General features: G+C 45.3%; 1 protein-coding gene and 1 long non-coding RNA gene across 11 annotated transcripts; both read left to right on the top strand.

The window, feature by feature from the left end:
- Window positions 1-319: 319 nt before the first annotated feature.
- Window positions 320-12,992, top strand: LOC133167264 (trafficking protein particle complex subunit 8-like). 10 transcript variants are annotated; one of them, XM_061297907.1, is made up of 23 exons: window positions 326-498; window positions 1,647-1,752; window positions 1,839-1,970; window positions 2,052-2,276; window positions 2,535-2,640; window positions 2,705-2,899; window positions 3,072-3,238; window positions 3,355-3,429; window positions 3,518-3,623; window positions 3,699-3,856; window positions 3,934-4,364; window positions 4,740-4,893; window positions 4,971-5,067; window positions 5,266-5,334; window positions 5,407-5,465; window positions 5,659-5,844; window positions 5,939-6,040; window positions 6,196-6,335; window positions 6,408-6,497; window positions 9,500-9,553; window positions 9,655-9,783; window positions 9,889-9,975; window positions 10,580-12,992. In XM_061297907.1, the coding sequence occupies exons 2-23, from the start codon at window positions 1,741-1,743 to the stop codon at window positions 10,728-10,730; spliced, it is 2,925 nt and encodes a 974-aa protein (XP_061153891.1). In that variant the 5' UTR covers window positions 326-498; window positions 1,647-1,740; the 3' UTR covers window positions 10,731-12,992. The 10 variants fall into 10 exon arrangements, 9 of the variants coding, with proteins under 9 accessions (XP_061153890.1, XP_061153895.1, XP_061153894.1 ...); XM_061297911.1 differs by lacking the exon at window positions 10,580-12,992 and adding an exon at window positions 9,008-9,042 and having other exon boundaries at window positions 322-498; window positions 3,518-3,856; window positions 9,655-9,752; window positions 9,889-9,996; XM_061297910.1 differs by lacking the exons at window positions 9,889-9,975; window positions 10,580-12,992 and adding an exon at window positions 9,008-9,042 and having other exon boundaries at window positions 322-498; window positions 3,518-3,856; window positions 9,655-9,866.
- A 3,649-nt stretch (window positions 12,993-16,641) lies between these two features.
- Window positions 16,642-17,926, top strand: LOC133167419 (uncharacterized). Its single transcript, XR_009717983.1, has 3 exons — window positions 16,642-17,076; window positions 17,381-17,441; window positions 17,829-17,926. It is a non-coding gene; the product is annotated as an uncharacterized LOC133167419 (long non-coding RNA).
- The last annotated feature ends 3,427 nt before the right edge of the window (window positions 17,927-21,353 follow it).

The following is a 21,353-nucleotide window of genomic DNA, read 5'->3' as shown; positions in this document are numbered from 1 at the left end:
CACAATTCCATTTCCTGCATCAATGTGCTTTTTTTTTCAAGTGCTCTTTTATTTTTCTGTTTAGTTTGAAAGTCCAGCAGGAGTTATTGATTGAATTTGCGTCATTCCCTGAGATGCTGGTGCAGCTTCTTCGTCAATGTCAGTCAGAGCAGAATTGCAGCCATCTCAGGTACTCCGCTGCCCCCCCACCTACCCCCCCTCGACATCAAGATGTTTTCGCTATGGGAGCCGCTTGTTTTTTAAAAAAAATAAATTTAATTCATTTGATTTTTTTGATGGTGTGCAGGTTCCAGCTGCTGTTCTCATGCGACTCGCCGTCACTGGATGGCCCCGGCCAGCTGAGCGTGATGGAGACCAACTCCTTTAAGCACAGCAACCAGCTTTCTCTGCGGCTGACGCAGGGCTCTGACAAGCACGTCAAAGACTACCTGGCTGCCTGTCTGGCCTCTGTCAAGGTGACACCAAGCTGCCCTCGTTACATCAAACTTGAAGACAGAGGTAAGTGGTTTCCCAAAAACTTCACATCTTTTATTTTGAAATTCACACCCAATTCCTTTTTCCCTTCTCATTTCTACATTTTTCAACCGATTCAACCCATTCCAACTTTCAACTGTTCATCATCTTTCTACCTATTCCACAACTTCCCACTTACCAAAAACTTCACATCTTTTATTTTGAAATTCACACCCAATTCCTTTTTCCCTTCTCATTTCTACATTTTTCAACCGATTCAACCCATTCCAACTTTCAACTGTTCATCATTTTTCTACCTATTCCACAACTTCCCACTTACCAAAAACTTCACATCTTTTATTTTGAAATTCACACCCAATTTCTTTTTCCCTTCTCATTTCTACATTTTTCAACCGATTCAACCCATTCCAACTTTCAACTGTTCATCATTTTTCTACCTATTCCACAACTTACCAAAAACTTCACATCTTTTATTTTGAAATTCACACCCAATTCTCCAATATTTCCTTTTTCCCTTCTCATTTCTACATTTTTCAACCGATTCAACTCGTTTCAACATCATTCTGCAGCATTCCTTCATTATTTATTCAACTTCTTCACCTTCACACGCAATTTCTTCAGGAATTGCAAATTCTAGTTATTATTCTACTTATTCTGCCCACTTTTTCGGCGCTTAGCTACTTCCACATACTTCAACCGATTCACTCCATTCCACTTTTCACTTATTCCAAATATTCATGGCAACACTGCTCACATTTCTTTCGTTCCAAAAATTTTCCGTTTTCCCATAATTCACAAATTTATGGCGAATTTTGCCCCATTCATTCTTAATGGCAGATTCAACATTTCACATTTACGTTGTTCCAGTTTCAAATTCACATCATTCAACACATTCAAATCACATTGGGGACATTCCCAAACTTGCCAAATTCAACATTTTCACGTTTTCATCTTTTATTTTGAAACATAAGGTCTTGGGATTCTCCAAAATTTCAGACCAAGCAACAATGTTGTGACTCGCTTCTCCTGTGCCATGTCAAAGGTGGGCGTCTGGAGCAGGGGTTTGGGTTTTTACAATAATTGGGAAATTCATACATTTCAAAGCTAACGCATGTTGCCAAGATGAAAGGCAAAATGCATTTGCTTTATGAGCAGCACTAACTCTCTGACAGGAACGTGGTGCTGGCCGAGCGCTGCGCTCTCCTCAGCGCCGAGATCCTCAAGAGTCAAGCAAAATACTCTGAAGCGGCTGCGCTGCTCATCAAAATGACCAGTGAGGTGAGGAACCTTGCCAAAGCTTGAAAATGGCGTGTCCCCCCCGCCCCTCTTTTAATTCACGTTGTCTCGCCACCTTTGCTGTCTAGGACTCAGACCTGCGTAGCGCTCTGATGTTGGAGCAGGCAGCCCACTGCTTCATAAACATGCGCACTCGCATGCTGCGCAAGTTTGCCTTCCACATGATTCTGGCGGGTCACCGCTTCAGCAAAGCGGGCCAGGTAAGCCACCCGGCCACCATCACTCCCTTTGGCCCGCCGCCATCTTGGGACGGCGCCGTTGACTTTGACTTGGTGGTGCAGAAGAGGCACGCACTGCGGTGCTACTGCCAGGCAATGCAGGTGTACAAGGGCAGGTCGTGGTCCCTGGCCGAGGACCACATCAACTTCACCGTCGGGCGCCAGTCGTTCACGCTGGGCCGGCCCGAGAAGGCCGCGCAGGCCTTCAAGCAGATCCTGACCAACGACAGCCGGCAGACAGCCGCGCAGCAGGGCGCGTTCCTCAGGGAGTACCTCTACGTTTACAAGGTGACAGCGCTCAGACCGCTATCCTTGAAACTTATTTGCTACTGCCTTCTGCTTATGGGAGTTAGACATCGCAGCCTTTTAACCATCTGTCCAAACAGTCCCAAAACTTTTAATGCCATTTCTGCTTGATTTTTCCATCTTTGCTTGAATGTATGTTCTTCCTCTTTTTAATTTTTTTTGTTCTTCCACTATTTGACATGTTAAGAAAAAATGTTGACGAACGAAATCATGTGCCGTGACGTCCGGCGTGTCTTGCAGACGGTGATCAGCCGGAGTGGCGTGCGTCTGCCTCAGCTGCCGCTGCCATGCATCCATGGCGCTGCCACCAGGGTCTACTTTGGGCACGAGCGCCGTCTAGCCGAGGGTAAGAAGGCGCCCGCTCCCGGTAGTACTCAGGTTGTGGCATGGGCATGACCTGGCGTTCGCAGGTGAGAAGCAGGCTGCCACGCATGTGTCACTGGACCAGGAGTATGACGCCGAGCAGGCAGCCATGTGGTGCAAGCTGGAGGAGCAGCTGGTGGCTGCTGCCAATCGAGGGGTGGTCCCCGCCAACTTTCAGCCCAGCCAGTGCTACCTCAACAGCCAGACGGACAATCTGCGCCACCCGCTGGTCGTTGTGGAAGGTACAACAGGCTACCTTCATTTCGCACTTGGTATTGGCATGCTTTTATTTTAACAAAGGCGTAGGGAAACCAAGGTTCTGACCCCAACGCTTTCATTACTGCACAGCTGACATGCGGCCACCCGGCAAATACTTGCCGCTTGTTGACCCGCTTCCGGCGTGGTGCTTTGCAGAGCCGGTGGTGGTGGTGGAGGTGGTGTTCAGGAACCCTCTGAAAGTTCCGCTGGCGCTATCCCGCCTCTCGCTGGTCTGGAGGTTTACGCGCGACACCCACGCTGCTGCCGCCACGGAGGACGCCGGAGAAGAACTCGTCAGCAACCAAGACACGTTGGAGCAAGAGGTCAGCGTCCTCCGGCGATGCCTCTTCCCAGGACAAAATGCTTATCCATTTGCTCGCTTGTATGCGTGTTTGTTGTCTCTGCGTTTGATGAACTCTGTCCCGCTTTCCCTTTCCAGTCAAGGCAGACAGATGATGTGCTCACTACCGAGACCATCCTGGACTTCCACTTGGCCCCCGAGGAAACCAAAATGGTGAGTTATAACGATCTGTGGCTGTCTTGAAGATGCTCATCTTTGTTAGCGTCTGGTGTATAACAGCCTTTGCGACTCGTAAACGCAGGCTCGACTCAGGCTGCTGCCGCACCGGACGGGCTGCCTGAGTATCACGGGCGTGGTCTATGACCTGGCTGCTGCATCCCCGGCGGAGACGCCGGACGACGATGACGGTAACAAGAAGGCGCCTGACCAAACCTTTGCTGTCCGTCAGTCACGTGAGATCCCACACGCCGCTCCTCTCACAGGGCTGCTGAAGGCCGAGACAATAATCGTCAGCGGCAAGCAGGACCTGAAGATCAGAGGCCCGCGACTCAATCACACCAAAGAGGACAAGATGTTTGTGCGCTACGGACCCGACCGGCGCTTGGAGCCCATCGTTACGCCACCGATGCCCCTCATGGAGGTAATTTGTTTGCGTGAATAAACAAACCAAACAGCTCGTCCGCCATGGGGATGTGTCCTCCCTTTTGTGTGCGTTAGGTGTTCTTCCTGCAGTTCCCGACAGCGCTGCTGTGCGGCGAGATCCGCAAGGCGTACGTGGAGTTCTGCAACGTGAGCGGCGTGTCCCTATGCGGCCTACGCGTGGCGTCCACTCACCCCGAATTCTTCACATTCGGGAATCCGTCGGCCGGCACGCCGCTGACGCCGCTTAGCCCCGCCTCTGCCGAGAACTTCTCGGCCTACAAAACCCTGGCGGCGGCACCCGGGTCCGGCGCGGCCTGTGAGACGCTGGTGTCTGCCGACGACTTTGGGCCCACGTCTGACATGGTGGACGTCCCTGGCGGCGGCACGCTGGAGCCAGGACATTCCGTGCAGCTCCCGCTCTGGCTGCGAGGACCTGACCAGGAAGGAGTCCATGAGATCAACTTCCTCTTTTACTATGAAAGCCCAGACAAACGAAGCAAGATCAGGTAGATGTCGCACATACTCGGGACATTGCCTGATGATCGACATTCATCGGCTCACTTTCTGTCTCTACGTTCAATCCTCTCTCCCTGACCGCACTCCCAAGTATTCAATTCACATTGCAGATTGAAAGACCCTGGTGTTCCCCATAACTCTATACTTGGTACTGTTCTCTTCTTAACTCGTTCACTGTGGTGGATGTTATGTTGTCAACTGATTTTTACCAAGTAAGATTTTAACATGAGCGTGGGTCTTTGCTCAGCCCAAGTCTGTGAAATTCAGGTGATCAGACCCCCGCAATGACCAACACAAGCGAGTAAATGGCACTGTTGCAAAAGTGTCAATGTGATGACGATGATGAGCTCACTCTTCCTCCTCAGCCACCGGGTGGTTCGTCACTCGGTGTTTATTTGCGCCAGTCGCTCTCTCAGCGTTCAAGCGTCGGCCCACGCCAGCGCCATACCTCCTCAGCGAGGACAGGACCAGGATGGCGGCAGCACGCTGGTCTTCGTCGATGTTGAAAACATCAACACGGCAAGCACCCCGACATCAGCCTCTGGTCGCGCTATGATGCCACCGCTCATCTTGATAATTTGCCTTTGGCCTCGCAGAGCGACGCTGCCGTGCGCGAGTTCCACATCGTCCAAGTTTCCAGTGGCAGTCAACACTGGAGCCTCAGCAAGTGCATCAATCCGGCCAAGGATAAAGGTACAAAATGACAGCGCCCGCAGGTTACGCAACGCTGATCGGCTAACAGTTCGCGGCGCGTTTCTTCGCTTTGGAACACCGACAAGGTGGTTAAACACGTGGTAACGTTTAAGCACATTTGTTCTTTTCTGGCCATGTTGAACGATTTGGAAGGTTTCATCCGGTATTGACTGTTTTTGGGGTTTTTTTCCCCTCCAGACTGCAAAGTAAGCAGCAAAGAGCGAGCCAAGCTTTGTTTCAGAGCGGCACCGTGCAAAGCTCGCCGAGGTGCGTCGTTGCCACGTACATGCTCAACCGCACACTTCAATCATTGATCGTTCCTCGTGTTTGTGTTTGAAGCTTCCTTGGACCGCGCCGAGATGTTCACCTTTGCCGATGTCAATCTGAGTGACGAGCGGGTACGCCAAGCGGCCGTCTTTTGTGCACATAGACCCACACGACTCGGTTTAGGGCTGTGGCGGGGTTCATTCTGCCCCTGTCCGCAATCCTGGCAAATTGTCTGATATTTGACAAAATGTGCGATTATAACGGCCGTACCATCGAATAGAGTTGGGACACTTGACGTCATCACCGTTGTCAATATGGGTGCAGATTGTAAGTTCGGCCACGCCCTGCGGCGACTTCTTCTGCTGCCGCCGGACGTCCAAGGCTTGCCGTGCCGACGCCTGCTCCTCGGGGTCAAGGACGCCCTCCGGGGGCAGAAGCCTGGGCGAGGACTTGGTCCGCGTGGTCAACGAGTGCGACCGGCTGGACCTCAACATTATTGTCATCTGGAAGGTCAGGTTTGCATGCGTGTGTGCGTGTTTGTTCAGAAAAGTGTGTTACAGAAGGCTTGTACTTGCAATCTGAAGTGCTATTTTCATGTGTGCAGGCTTACGTGGTGGAGGACAGCAAGCAGCTGATCCTGGAAGGTCAACTCCACGTGGCGCTGCAGGCGGTGGGCGAAGAAGCCACTTCCCTCGCTCCCAAGCAGGTGACCACATCTTTGGATGCCTCGTTTTGTGTTTAGCGTATCACCATATCACCATGTGTGGGTGGCTTGACCCGATCCGGCTTCTCTTGAGCTGACTGTCTGTGCGTTCTTGTTACTATGTCACACACGCACACGAAGTGTTGTCGCGTTATCAGGACACTCAGGAGATGGTTCTGCTCAAGTTCAAGTCGGATCCGCCACCTCCCGCCGTGCCGCCATCCACGCAACTCTCACGACTCATCAAGAGCAACCTGCGCTACTCGGAGACATACGCGCATGACTTTGCACACGACAGGTGGCGCGCACACGTGGGCACATCCAAACGAGGTGGCCAAATGCACTTGTAAATATTGTTTATTGTGTGCAGTGTTTGTGTGGTTCCCGTTTGTTTGGTTTTGTCCAACTGCTGCCGGACTGATGTAGATATCACAGTAGACCTCAGGCACAAAACCACCAGGTGAGTGTGTGGCTTTTTCAAGTTTGGCCCTTGCCTGCTCACTCACACATACAAACACATTCACTTATGGACACACAGACATGCAAAAATTCATACGCAAGTACACTAAAACACACGCTAGGACTCCCCCCCCCCCCCCCACCCCCCATCTTGTGTAGTTCTGAGTGGAGCGAGTGCGCGTGTAGCTTCACCTGGGTTGGCCAGACCCGCTACCGGCTGGCGCTTTGTCCCCGGCAGACGCGTGACCTGGAGCTGCAAGCCTGCTTCCTCATGCCCGGTGTCTACAACATCAACACGCACGCAGTCTGCGCCGCGCCGTGCCTCAATGGCCATCACCGTGACGCCGCCGACGCCCAAACGGAGGTTGTGCAGCACGGCGCCGGACCAGCGCTTATCGTCATCAACGACAGCAGCCAATGACATTGGCGCAACACGCACCGCAAGGGCCAACGTGAAGAAGAGCCCAAAAGGGAGGCTAGTGTCCTGGACTTTCATCAGGAGCTTTCATGCAACCACTAACTGCAGTGTGCGTGCATGCCACCAGATGACAGCATTAGTCGGTCCTTTGGGTCTCATCAAGGTCAGCTTCAATTGACATTTGGGAAGTTGCAAGGTAAAAGAAAAAAAAAAAAGCAATGTGGTTCACTTTTGACCAAGAAACTGAAAAAGTGCAGCATGTCTTAAATGTTTGACGAGCCCTCCCCCATGAATGCTGCGGGATGCCGCGATTATGAAATCGGTGCCGGTGTCCGAGCGCGACAAACTCAGATTATAAAGCGAACAATCTTGAGTTTTGTTTTTAAGTCTGACAATGACGTCACCTTTTGTGTTTATGGTGTATTATATTTATAACACTTATCATGTACATAGAAAATAAACCAACTAATTCTCCATTGACAGTGTCAACATTTGGGCTTATTTTTTGGTTTGCTTACTTGGTTTTGCCTTCTAGTTATAGTTGAGCTCACCCGGTTGTATACAGTCACCACATGTAGAATTTGACTACAGCCTAAATGTTAATTACTTATATAGATATAATCAACATGCTTTAGTAAGAGAATGACCTGCATTGCTAGTATGTGAGGTGAATTTCCTTTCTAGGGATTAAAATTAGTGGATTGTGGCAGAAGCAAGAAGCACGTCTTTAACTGCCAACAAATGAACGAAGACAATATTACACGACAAAGAACGCACGTATAAAGCTTCCCTTAACTGCCTGCCTATAATGTTTAAAATATTACGACTAATGCCATTCTTCCAAGACCTTAATACATGTACAGTATTAACTTTATTATTTAGCTCAGCAACGTCAAACACCTGCGTGAAGCTGGCCCCCCACCCCCCGCAAAATTTAAGCAAAATAGTCTGTTTCGTTTGTGCTGGTTTGTGCAGCAAAAATGTTCGGTTGTGCTGCTATGGTATTTTAGTTATGAACGATTCTTTTATAGGTTATCCAGAGTTCACCCAGCCCCCCCATCTGCTCAAAATGAACCCAAAATGGTACCGTTCGTTTGTGCTTCGTTAGTGCTGGTTTGTGCAGCAAAAATTTTCGTTTGTGCTACTTCCGTTTCGGAGATATTACACATTTATTTTATAGCGATGACGTCACCCAGCCCCCCACCTGTCTCCAAATGGACCCAAAATGGTACCGTTCGTTTGTGCAGGTTTGTGCAGCAAAAAAATTCGTTTGTGCTGCTGTGGTGAATGGTCTTTGTTGTTTCGCTGGTCTCCAAAAAAACACTCAGTGGACGATGGCTGGTCCGGGTAAGGAAGCACTTCGGTGACACACGGCTGATTGGGAAAAGATTTATTCAACCGATGTCAAAGTGATGTCTCTCCAAAAGTTTGAGTGGCCCCAAGAGCAAAGATGTTTCAGCTCTTGACAGCACAGATGTTCGCCCCAAAAAGGCCCTCGCGCTTCTTGCTCTTGCCCCTTGCGCCCCTGCGCCTTTCGCGCTCCTCGCACTCTCGTTCCTCCTCGCGTTCTTGACCTCCTTCTATCTGTTCTCCCCCATCATTTGTACCTCGTAAGACAACAGCTGCGGTCCGAGTCTCACTCTATTGGTTACTTCCGATGCCCTTAAAAGTGCATGGACAAAGGTATTCCTGGTCACGGACGAATGGCCCTTCCATATTCTAAGCACCTACACATTGCTGAAACTAGATCTTCTCTGTACCGCAAAAATAGCTTAGGGTCTTCTCACTGCTGCAAGGTCGCCATTTAAGGTGACATACAGTGACGCATAGAATCCAAAATTTACCTCACTGCTTCCGTTTCGGAGATATTACACATTTATTTTATAGCGATGACGTCAGGTAGCCCCGCCCCTTTGTTTACTTCCAAACGACCCAAAATAGTGCCGTTCGTTGGTGTTTCGCTTGTGCTGGTTTGTGCTGCAAAAATGGTACCGATTGTGCCGGCTGCTACGGTTTTGCAGATATTACACATTTAATTTATAGCGAAGACGTCACCCAGCCTCACGTCACTGTATTTTGTCGCAAATTTCAAGCTCCTGGAATGCTCCTGATGCAGGACGAATACAAGGTAAATATGTTCTTAGCCTTTTTTTTCTTTTTTTATCTTACAGAAAACTTTCACTGCGGGGAATGGATTTGAGTACGAGGATATTTCTGTAATTATGTTTATTGTGCTCATTGATCAATTTCCTTGTTTTCAATAAGCCTATGTGATCTTTTTTTTTCAATTACATCTGACATGCAAAAGGTTAACCGCAACCTAAATACCCTGATGAGTCTATGTCTGCTCCAAAACATTTTTTTCCAACAATTCAAACAATGAATCACTGCACTGTGTAGAACACAGCATGTGGGAAGATCTTAGTATTTACTGATGCTGCTTTCACTCCACTTCCCAGGTCATTATAGATCTCCCAGGCATATGAAGTCCTCCTGCAGTATGCCACATAATGCCCGAGAGAATCCTGTGTCAGTCCTGGTTCAAAGCCAATGACTGCTCTCAAAGTAAAGGTCTTCTCTTTTAGCTCCAGACTGGAGGGAAATTCAAGCAAGGCAACTTCCTTGCAACTGCTACCAAGGTCAGTGTCAATCCACACAAACTCTCCCAGATTGTAGCTGTGAGTAACATTACCTGAACACAGAGCCTTGCCTGTATTGTTGTCCTGTGTTTTGAATGAAGACGGACACTGGGAAGGATTTCCAATTGGCCTGAGGCAGAGAGAGTCAGGAAGGCTGAGTCCCTCTTCAGCAGCAGTCTGAAGAGAAGCCATGCCACAGGTCTGCAGGACAGCAACGTTTGGACAAACAAGTGAAACTTGCCTTGTTACTTGTTGGCTTAAACTGCAGTACTGTGAGGAGCATTGTTTTATCAAATAAACACTTGGGATATTCCTCATTGCGCTCTCAATTACAGTGGAGATGTGGCATTGCGCATCAATTTGGAGAGCACCAGAGGTCAGGAGGACAGGTTTGAATATTTCCCCCAGCAGTTATGCCCTCTGTGAGTATACCTATGGGTTCACACTCTGTGTTGTGATGGTTTTCACCAGGTGGAGGAATTGGTTCCCACGTTCATAGTTCAGAACAGTCTTTTCAAATGAAAAACTTTCACAGAAAGAACAGCATAAGCATTGCAACACAGAATCAAATGCACAAGTATTGAGCACAAACACTTTTGATGTGCAAAGTTTAACAGGCTGTTGATGGTTCCCGTTTTTCAACAATGGTACCTTGACTTTTTTCCAGCCCACTTGTGTGTCAATATGCAGCCATTCAGGACAAGGAGAGAGATATGAAGTTATCTTTCTTTTTTTCGGTGGGACCGCTAAACCTCTCCAGTTTTCAACTGCACTGTCAGTAGATGCATCTGGCTGCAGATTTTTCTCCCCTTTTGTTTACTACTTCAGTTTGAGAAGTACTGCAGACATTGTCAGGCTCTCTGACGGTCGTGGCATCACACACATCACTCTTTTGTTTTGCAAAGCAAATCCGCATGTTTCACTCAATGAAGGAAAGATGACGAGCAACAAAGCGGTCCACACGAATGGGTAGGCTTTCATGCTTGAAAAGGCCTTTTTTTATGTTTTTGAACTCTGCTTCAACAGCTGCGGAACTTGCAGTGATGCTGGCGCTTTTGAAGAGAGGGACCATTATTGCTGTCCAGAGTGGCAAGTAACTTCCAAGTCTTGTTATTTGGGGAATAATCTCAGGGAGGAAGTGGGTGTTGTCTCTATCCCCATCAGCCATGGCAAGTGACCTGCTCTCCTCACATATTTCTGTCACCCACTCTCGGACATTAGTCTGGATGTGCTGATTTAATCCATCACTTGGTTCTTGTCCCTCAACTTCCTCATCTGAAATGGGGACAAATTCCTCTGCGATTTGCGCTCTCAAGTATTTCTTGCACCTTTCTGATGGGATAGGGGCTCCAGAATTGTCATTACCCTCCGTCTCACTCAGTGCCACAATGGTGATAGCACGAAGAAGTTCTTTTGCATGTTGCAAACATTGTGACTTAAGAAGCTGTGCTATTGACCTAACAAAGAAATCCTTAAAACGAGGTCTTTTGTTTTTCAGGCAGTCCCATCGGCAGATCATCTTAATGCAATGTGCTACATCTACCCTGACAAAACATGAGGGTAGATGTCCAGGTTGATTCCCACGTGAAATGTTATAGCACTCATTTATGTAGCTCTTCAGATCAGGATGAGGGGTAAAAGCTTTGACTAGAGCTCCAAGAATGGCCAGAGAAAAGCCACTCACTGCTTTTTTAGGAACAGATGCACCTGCATGGATCCATTCCTTCAGCCACTGTGTGATAGCATTAACATCTTTCTTCTCTGACAGCATCTGCATGACTGGGACACTGGAGCTGGTATGCCCTGTCATAACACCCTGATACAGGAAGATATGGCCAAACATGCCATTCGGCCTCATCAGTTTTTTAACTATTGAGCCAGTTGCATCAACACATAATATTGGGTGGGATTTCTTTAAGCTCTTGTACACATGCATTTGTGTTTGACTCCAATAGTGACAGAAGAACTTGTCAAGTCCAATGTCTTTGATGCTGTCACTGTGAGGTGCACTGTATTTCAACATCTGCAATGATAAAATTGGATTTTGGTCACCTAATGCCAAATCATTTTTCTCTTGCTTTGCCTTGCGGACGGTGGCCAAATTTGGCAGGTGGCTTGGCTCAGGGTCTCCGAAGTCCATCGATTTATTTGCCTGTGATGCTCGCCATACATGTGGTTCCATCCTGCCCTCACAAAGTTCCTTGGCTACCTGCACACGCAACTGTTCAGATAGAAACCGCTTTGAGCTACCAGTGTGTAGGGAGTCATCACTGTTCTTAATGAAACAGTTCAATATTATTGGACTGTTAATTTCTGGCTCCCCACTACAATTAATGTTGAGAAGGCCATGACACTCCTTGCAGTATCCTCTGATTTCGATATAATTATTTGAGACCAATGGATAGACCTTGGCTCTTTTAAAAACAAATGTGCAAGGAGTTTTGACTGTTTTCCAGATTTGTTCATTTAGGATGTGGGTCCAGGTGCCAGGCTTCAAAATTGTATATTCTCTTTTTCGGGTTCAACTGTTCTTATCTCTGTATTCAGCCTTTTCCGGAATAAATTCCATCCACTTGTCAAAAGGAATATGAAGCTGAAAGGACTGTTCAGGTCCTTATTCCGAGCTTGCTTCACTGCTAGTTTCAGGATCAGTTTCATCATGACTGAATCCCAGAGCTGACAAGATATTGCGTCTGTTTGTTTTTACAAAGGTGTACAGAGCCTTTGCAGACATCTTCTTTTCCAACTGGTCACTCAGATCTGTCCACACAGTAGCGCTTGGAGTGGCTACGTTACCATTTTCAAGTATGGCCTCTTTTGATGAGCAGAGAACTGCAACAATTAAATCATTGTCTACTGCTGGTTGTTTGGGCATCTAGTTGAAGGACAAATATAAATATAATCAGGATTCATTGCTTGAATAATTAAAATTACACATGCGTGATCATTATAATTGCTATGCATGGACGGAAAAATGATGCAAAGGGAAAAATATTTTGACATCAAAATGTATCAAGCATGCTTTCTTTAGTAATTTAGTTTTCTTGGTCAGTGCAAATTACACATGTATAATAAGACAATGTTAGCCAACTAACTATTCAGACTACCTAGGGTGTTTTTAATTCTATATTGTAGGAACTTTTTTTTTTTACATTTTACTTACATTGGTCAATGGTCACTTCCCAGAAAAAGACGCTTTCTGTCACTCACTGTTATTAAATCTTCGGAGATAGTTGTGCATTTGTCGCTTGAAAAAGTTGCACGTCTTTGTTTTTCGCCACCCTGTTGCGATATGTCTTACAGGTGCGCTTGATTTGGTTCCCCCGTGAGATTTTGTTTCCCCTGCCGCGGGAGCGCGCACACCTTATTTGGAAACCGAAAAACCGATGTCGTACGGCGTCAGCACTACGTTGTTTTCAATAAAAACATGAAGAACTCACGTTTGCGTCAGTCAATTTTCATTTTTATAAAGGATTATTCTCATTTGATGTCTTTAAATACATCCGCGTTTTGCCATTGAAGCGGGGTGCATTCAAAGACCAGTCGTACAGACGGAATACTCATTAATTCACCAAAAAGCAACAATATAATTACGTGAGCTCTTTGCATAAACCTCGATGCAAAGAAACTCCTCTTTTTGGGTACAGGCTACAAGGAGTATGTATTACAAAGGAGACTTTATACTTAATTGTGATCATCATTCATCCATCCATCCATTTTATTTTATTACTCAGGTATTTTCAAAGCAAATTAATATCGTTGCATTTATTAATTTGCTTTAACATGACAGCGCAATATAATTAAAAGCTGACACTATAGCAATGTCAAACGTGTTCATTTAAGAAAAAGCCACACACGTTTTGTCATCAAATCTTTCATAACGAGAATGATTTCAGTGAATTGATTTGAATGAATAATTGAGAAGACATTTCAGTTCTGAAGGCTCCTTTTGTCCCAAGCAAAGTGACAGATGGTGGGGAGGGGGGATATAAATTGTAACAAAAACTCTATAAAAAATGTCAAGCCATGAGGATATGTTTACCCCCCCCCCCCCCCCTTTATTTTAAGAACGGTGAGTGCTGGACTCCAGCTGTTTTTTTTCTGTCTCCCTGGGGGTCTGTTCAAGTTGTGTGGGAAATTTAAACAGGTCCCCTCATTCCTAGGCCAAATTACATGGGGGGAACAAATCCCCACAGCTGCCCCGTGAGAATATGTCCCCCCCCCCTTATTTTGAGAACCGTGAGTGCTGGACTCCAGCAGTTTTTTTTCTGTCTTCCTGGGGGTCCTTTCAGGTTGTGTGGAAAATGTGAACAGGTTCCCTCATTCCTAGGCCAAATTACAAGGGGGGAACAAATCCTCACAGCTGCCCGTGAGGATATGTTCCCCCCCCTTATTTTGAGAACGGTGAGTGCTGGACTCCAGCTGTTTCTTTTTCTGTCTCCCTGGGAGTCTTTTCAGGTTGTGTGCCAAATTTGAACAGGTTCCCTCATTCCTAGGCCAAATTACAAGGGGGTTACAAATCCTCACAGCTGACCCGTGAGAATATGTCCACCCCTCCCCCCCTTATTTTGAGAACCGTGAGTGCTGGACTCCAGCAGTTTTTTTTCTGTCTTCCTGGGGGTCCTTTCAGGTTGTGTGGAAAATTTGAACAGGTTCCCTCATTCCTAGGCCAAATTACAAGGGGGGAACAAATCCTCACAGCTGCCCCGTGAGGATATGTTCCCCCCTCTTACTTTGAGAACGGTGAGTGCTGGACTCCAGCAGTTTTTTTTCTGTCTTTCTGGGGGTCCTTTCAGGTTGTGTGGAAAATTTGAACAGGTTCCTTCATTCCTAAGCCAAATTACAGGGGGGGGGGGGGGGGGGAAACAAATCCTCACAGCTGCCCGTGAGGATATGTTCCCCCCCCTTATTTTGAGAACGGTGAGTGCTGGACTCCAGCTGTTTCTTTTTCTGTCTCCCTGGGGGTCTTTTCAGGTTGTGTGCCAAATTTGAACAGGTTCCCTCATTCCTAGGCCAAATTACAAGGGGGTTACAAATCCTCACAGCTGTCCCGTAAGAATATGTCCCCCCCCCCCCCCCCCTTATTTTGAGAACCGTGAGTGCTGGACTCCAGCAGTTTTTTTTCCGTCTTCCTGGGGGTCCTTTCAGGTTGTGTGGAAAATTTGAACAGGTTCCCTCATTCCTAGGCCAAATTACAAGGGGGGAACAAATCCTCACAGCTGCCCCGTGAGAATATGTTCCCCCCCCCCTTATTTTGAGAACGGTCAGTGCTGGACTCCAGCAGTTTTTTTTCTGTCTTCCTGGGGGTCCTTTCAGGTTGGGTGGCACATTTGAACAGGTTCCCTCCCTTAAACATATCCTCACGGCTTGACATTTTTTATAGAGTTCTTGTTACCATTTTTATCCCCCCTCCCCACCATCTGTCACTTTGCTTGGGACAAAAGGAGCCTTCAGAACTGAAATTTCTTCTCAATTATTCATTCAAATCAATTCACTCAAATCATTCTCGTTATGAAAGATTTGATCACAAAACGTGTGTGGCTTTTTCTTAAATGAACACGTTTGACATTGCTGTAGTGTCAGCATTTAATTATATTGCGCTGTCATGTTAAAGCAAATTAATAAATGCAACAATATTAATTTGCCTTGAAAATACCTGAGTAATAAAATAAAATGGATGGATGGATGAATGATGATCACAATTAAGTATAAAGTCTCCTTTGTAATCTATACTCCTTGTAGCCTGTACCCAAAAAGAGGAGTTTCTTTGCATCGAGGTTTATGCAAAGAGCTCACGTAATTATATTGTTGCGTTTTGGTGAAGTGGTTGAGTATTCCGCCTGTACGACTGGTCTTTGAATGCACCCCGCTTCAATGGCAAAACGCGGATGAATTTAAAGATATCAAATGAGAATAATCCTTTATAAAAATTAAAATTGACTGACGCAAACGTGAGTTCTTCATGTTTTTATTGAAAACAACGTAGTGCTGACGCCGTACGACGCCGTACGACATCGGTTTTCGCTTTCCCGCGGCAGGGGGAACGAAATCTCACGGGGGAACCAAATCAAGCACAACACCTGTCTGCAGAGGTCACTTGGCATGGTAATTAGTTGGATAATACATGTGTAAGAATTAAGGAGTTATCATGATGTCAAGTGGAAAAGAATAAACATGACAGGGGGTTAATGAAGAAGCATGATTTTAATAATGAAAAATTGCAATGGCACAAACAAATGGTTAATTAACGATCCATGGAGCAAGGATTTGACATCTCTAGAAAATAAATTAGTATTAAATAAATGACAAATTGAATGATTCACTGAACGCCAACAATTTTTTTTGCGGCACAATCGGTACCATTTTTGCAGCACAAACCAGCACAAACGAAACACAAACGAACGGCACTATTTTGGGTCGTTTGGAAATAAACAAGGGGGCGGGGCTACCTGACGTCATCGCTATAAAATAAATGTGTAATATCTCCGAAACGGAACCAGCACAAACGAAATTTTTGCTGCACAAACCTGCACAAACGAAGCACAAACGAACGGTACCATTTTGGGTCCATTTGGAGACAGGTGGGGGGGGGGGGCTGGGTGACGTCATCGCAATAAAATAAATGTGTAATATCTCCGAAACGGAAGCAGCACAAACGAAACTTTGCTGCACAAACCAGCACTAACGAAGCACAAACGAACGGTACCATTTTGGGTCCATTTTGAGCAGATGGGGGGCTGGGTGAACTCCGGATGACCTATAAAAGAATCGTTCATAACTAAAAAACCATCGCAGCACAAACAAAATGTTTTGCTGCACAAACGAAGCACAAACGAACGGTACCATTTTGGGTCCATTTGGAGACAGGTGGGGGGCTGGGTGACGTCATCGCTATAAAATAAATGTGTAATATCTCCGAAACGGAAGCAGCACAAACGAAAATTTTTGCTGCACAAACGAAGCACAAACGAACGGTACAATTTTGGGTCCATTTGGAGACAGGTGGGGGGCTGGGTGACGTCATTGCTATAAAATAAATGTGTAATATCTCCGAAACGGAAGTAGCACAAACGAACATTTTTGCTGCACAAACCAGCACTAACGAAGCACAAACGAATGGTACCATTTTGGGTCCATTTTGAGCAGATGGGGGGCTGGGCGAACTCTGGATGACCTATAAAAGAATCGTTCATAACTAAAAAAACCATAGCAGCACAAACGAAATTTTTGCTGCACAAACCAGCACAAACGAAGCACAAACGAAACAGACTATTCTGCTTAAATTTTGCGGGGGGTGGGGGGCCAGCTTCACGCAGGTACAGCACACTGATATAAAATCAAGTTTGCGGCACTACCAGTTCTCCCAAAAGGGAGCGGTAACGCGTAACTTGCCGACAGTCCGCCGGCGAAGAAGATAAGCTTACCAAAGAAGAAAAAATACAATCGCAACGGCGGGCCAACATGGAGGCAGTTTTTAGCGATGTTGTCAAAGTCATAATTAGATGTCGACACTGTGATGAAAGGTACTTTGGTATTTTGTTTTTGTTTTGTCATTTGACAAGTTAGCCGCGTACGCGTCCTGCTTGAGCGCCCGACTCTCACGCGCGAGTTGCGCTACCTGCGTGTACTGTCATTGTACTGTCAAGTTCTCTTTGTTCTTTCTTTGTAATTCATTGTATCTGTCTCGTATTGGCTTTTGTTTTGTGCAGCCAGGTTGGCCTTGCATCCGAAGCTCTTTTACTTTACCTGGATAAGTTACTGATTTCGGAGGAAAAAAAATAGAATGGTTTCATCTGTATGATAAGGTATGTTTTCCTGTTAATACAGAAAAGCACGCATCCGCGTCACCATTGAGCGTCAGTCGAGCACAAGTGCCGTTTGCAAACGAGTGAGTATGGCATTTATTTCGAATAAGAAAGTCCTTGAGCACTCCTTGCTTTAAATTATTGCATATTTCAAGAGCAGTCAGTCCTCTAGCGAAACGCCAACATAAAATGTGGCAAACCTCGGGATCATTTACAACATTTAGGACTCTTACCAGCTGGCCTACTGTTACTTTTTGCCTTTGTTATTGTCTTAGTTGCTTTGGATTGCTGACTTGTAACTTTGGCTCTTGTTGGTTTTCTTTGTGGCAGCCTTTTCTAGAAGCCTATTGAGTTACGCTCATATATGTCTTTTCTTTACCCACTCTGTGGTATGAATGCTGGTGGAAACCCTTTAATGGGAGATTTAAGTGAAGCGACCTGAAATCCATTGTCTCTCTTCTGCTCATCAGGATCTTTTGGTAAGATTGACCAATGACGAGGATCCGCATTTTTTCTTCAGCCTCACAATCTCTGAGGAAGATTTCCAAAGGTTTGCCTAAGAAGTAGCCACGATTCCATTTCCTGCATCAATGTGCTTTTTTTTTCAAGTGCTCTTTTATTTTTCTGTTTAGTTTGAAAGTCCAGCAGGAGTTATTGATTGAATTTGCGTCATTCCCTGAGATGCTGGTGCAGCTTCTTCGTCAATGTCAGTCAGAGCAGAATTGCAGCCATCCCAGGTACTCCGCTGCCCCCCCACCTACCCCCCCTCGACATCAAGATGTTTTCGCTATGGGAGCCGCTTGTTTTTAAAAAAAAAAAATTTTAATTCATTTGATTTTTTTGATGGTGTGCAGGTTCCAGCTGCTGTTCTCATGCGACTCGCCGTCACTGGATGGCCCCGGCCAGCTGAGCGTGATGGAGACCAACTCCTTTAAGCACAGCAACCAGCTTTCTCTGCGGCTGACGCAGGGCTCTGACAAGCACGTCAAAGACTACCTGGCTGCCTGTCTGGCCTCTGTCAAGGTGACACCAAGCTGCCCTCGTTACATCAAACTTGAAGACAGAGGTAAGTGGTTTCCCAAAAACTTCACATCTTTTATTTTGAAATTCACACCCAATTCCTTTTTCCCTTCTCATTTCTACATTTTTCAACCGATTCAACCCATTCCAACTTTCAACTGTTCATCATCTTTCTACCTATTCCACAACTTCCCACTTACCAAAAACTTCACATCTTTTATTTTGAAATTCACACCCAATTCCTTTTTCCCTTCTCATTTCTACATTTTTCAACCGATTCAACCCATTCCAACTTTCAACTGTTCATCATTTTTCTACCTATTCCACAACTTCCCACTTACCAAAAACTTCACATCTTTTATTTTGAAATTCACACCCAATTTCTTTTTCCCTTCTCATTTCTACATTTTTCAACCGATTCAACCCATTCCAACTTTCAACTGTTCATCATTTTTCTACCTATTCCACAACTTCCCACTTCCCAAAAACTTCTCATCTTTTATTTTGAAATTCACACCCAATTCCTTTTTCCCTTCTCATTTCTACATTTTTCAACCGATTCAACCCATTCCAAATTTCAACTGTTCATCATTTTTCTACGTATTCCACACTTTCCCAAAAACTTCACATCTTTTATTTTGAAATTCACACCCAATTCCTTTTTCCCTTCTCATTTCTACATTTTTCAACCGATTCAACCCATTCCAACTTTCAACTGTTCATCATTTTTCTACCTATTCCACAACTTCCCACTTACCAAAAACTTCACATCTTTTATTTTGAAATTCACCACAAATTCTCCAAATATTCTACATTTCTCAAGTAATTCAACACGTTTCCACATCGTTCGGCAGCATTCCCCGAAGAAGTTATTCATACATTTCGCCTTCACACGCAATTTCTCCGGAAATTGCAAAATTCTAGTTGTCTTAGTTGCTTTGGATTGCTGACTTGTAACTTTGGCTCTTGTTGGTTTTCTTTGTGGCAGCCTTTTCTAGAAGCCTATTGAGTTACGCTCATATATGTCTTTTCTTTACCCACTCTGTGGTATGAATGCTGGTGGAAACCCTTTAATGGGAGATTTAAGTGAAGCGACCTGAAATCCATTGTCTCTCTTTTGCTCATCAGGATCTTTTGGTAAGATTGACCAATGACGAGGATCCGCATTTTTTCTTCAGCCTCACAATCTCTGAGGAAGATTTCCAAAGGTTTGCCTAAGAAGTAGCCACGATTCCATTTCCTGCATCAATGTGCTTTTTTTTTCAAGTGCTCTTTTATTTTTCTGTTTAGTTTGAAAGTCCAGCAGGAGTTATTGATTGAATTTGCGTCATTCCCTGAGATGCTGGTGCAGCTTCTTCGTCAATGTCAGTCAGAGCAGAATTGCAGCCATCCCAGGTACTCCGCTGCCCCCCCACCTACCCCCCCTCGACATCAAGATGTTTTCGCTATGGGAGCCGCTTGTTTTTTAAAAAAAATAAATTTAATTCATTTGATTTTTTTGATGGTGTGCAGGTTCCAGCTGCTGTTCTCATGCGACTCGCCGTCACTGGATGGCCCCGGCCAGCTGAGCGTGATGGAGACCAACTCCTTTAAGCACAGCAACCAGCTTTCTCTGCGGCTGACGCAGGGCTCTGACAAGCACGTCAAAGACTACCTGGCTGCCTGTCTGGCCTCTGTCAAGGTGACACCAAGCTGCCCTCGTTACATCAAACTTGAAGACAGAGGTAAGTGGTTTCCCAAAAACTTCACATCTTTTATTTTGAAATTTACACCCAATTCCTTTTTCCCTTCTCATTTCTACATTTTTCAACCGATTCAACCCATTCCAACTTTCAACTGTTCATCATCTTTCTACCTATTCCACAACTTCCCACTTACCAAAAACTTCACATCTTTTATTTTGAAATTCACACCCAATTCCTTTTTCCCTTCTCATTTCTACATTTTTCAACCGATTCAACCCATTCCAACTTTCAACTGTTCATCATTTTTCTACCTATTCCACAACTTCCCACTTACCAAAAACTTCACATCTTTTATTTTGAAATTCACACCCAATTTCTTTTTCCCTTCTCATTTCTACATTTTTCAACCGATTCAACCCATTCCAACTTTCAACTGTTCATCATTTTTCTACCTATTCCACAACTTCCCACTTACCAAAAACTTCACATCTTTTATTTTGAAATTCACACCTAATTCCTTTTTCCCTTCTCATTTCTACATTTTTCAACCGATTCAACCCATTCCAAATTTCAACTGTTCATCATTTTTCTACGTATTCCACAACTTCCCAAAAACTTCACATCTTTTATTTTGAAATTCACACCCAATTCCTTTTTCCCTTCTCATTTCTACATTTTTCAACCGATTCAACCCATTCCAACTTTCAACTGTTCATCATTTTTCTACCTATTCCACAACTTCCCACTTACCAAAAACTTCACATCTTTTATTTTGAAATTCACCACAAATTCTCCAAATATTCTACATTTCTCAAGTAATTCAACACGTTTCCACATCGTTCGGCAGCATTCCCCGAAGAAGTTATTCATACATTTCGCCTTCACACGCAATTTCTCCGGAAATTGCAAAATTCTAGTTGTCTTAGTTGCTTTGGATTGCTGACTTGTAACTTTGGCTCTTGTTGGTTTTCTTTGTGGCAGCCTTTTCTAGAAGCCTATTGAGTTACGCTCATATATGTCTTTTCTTTACCCACTCTGTGGTATGAATGCTGGTGGAAACCCTTTAATGGGAGATTTAAGTGAAGCGACCTGAAATCCATTGTCTCTCTTCTGCTCATCAGGATCTTTTGGTAAGATTGACCAATGACGAGGATCCGCATTTTTTCTTCAGCCTCACAATCTCTGAGGAAGATTTCCAAAGGTTTGCCTAAGAAGTAGCCACAATTCCATTTCCTGCATCAATGTGCTTTTTTTTTCAAGTGCTCTTTTATTTTTCTGTTTAGTTTGAAA

Source organism: Syngnathus typhle, linkage group LG14, assembly GCF_033458585.1.
Source record: "Syngnathus typhle isolate RoL2023-S1 ecotype Sweden linkage group LG14, RoL_Styp_1.0, whole genome shotgun sequence".
Classification (NCBI taxonomy): Eukaryota; Metazoa; Chordata; class Actinopteri; order Syngnathiformes; family Syngnathidae; genus Syngnathus; species Syngnathus typhle.
The sequence above is the reverse complement of the archived record's forward strand: the minus strand, read 5'-3'. Positions and strand labels throughout refer to the sequence as shown.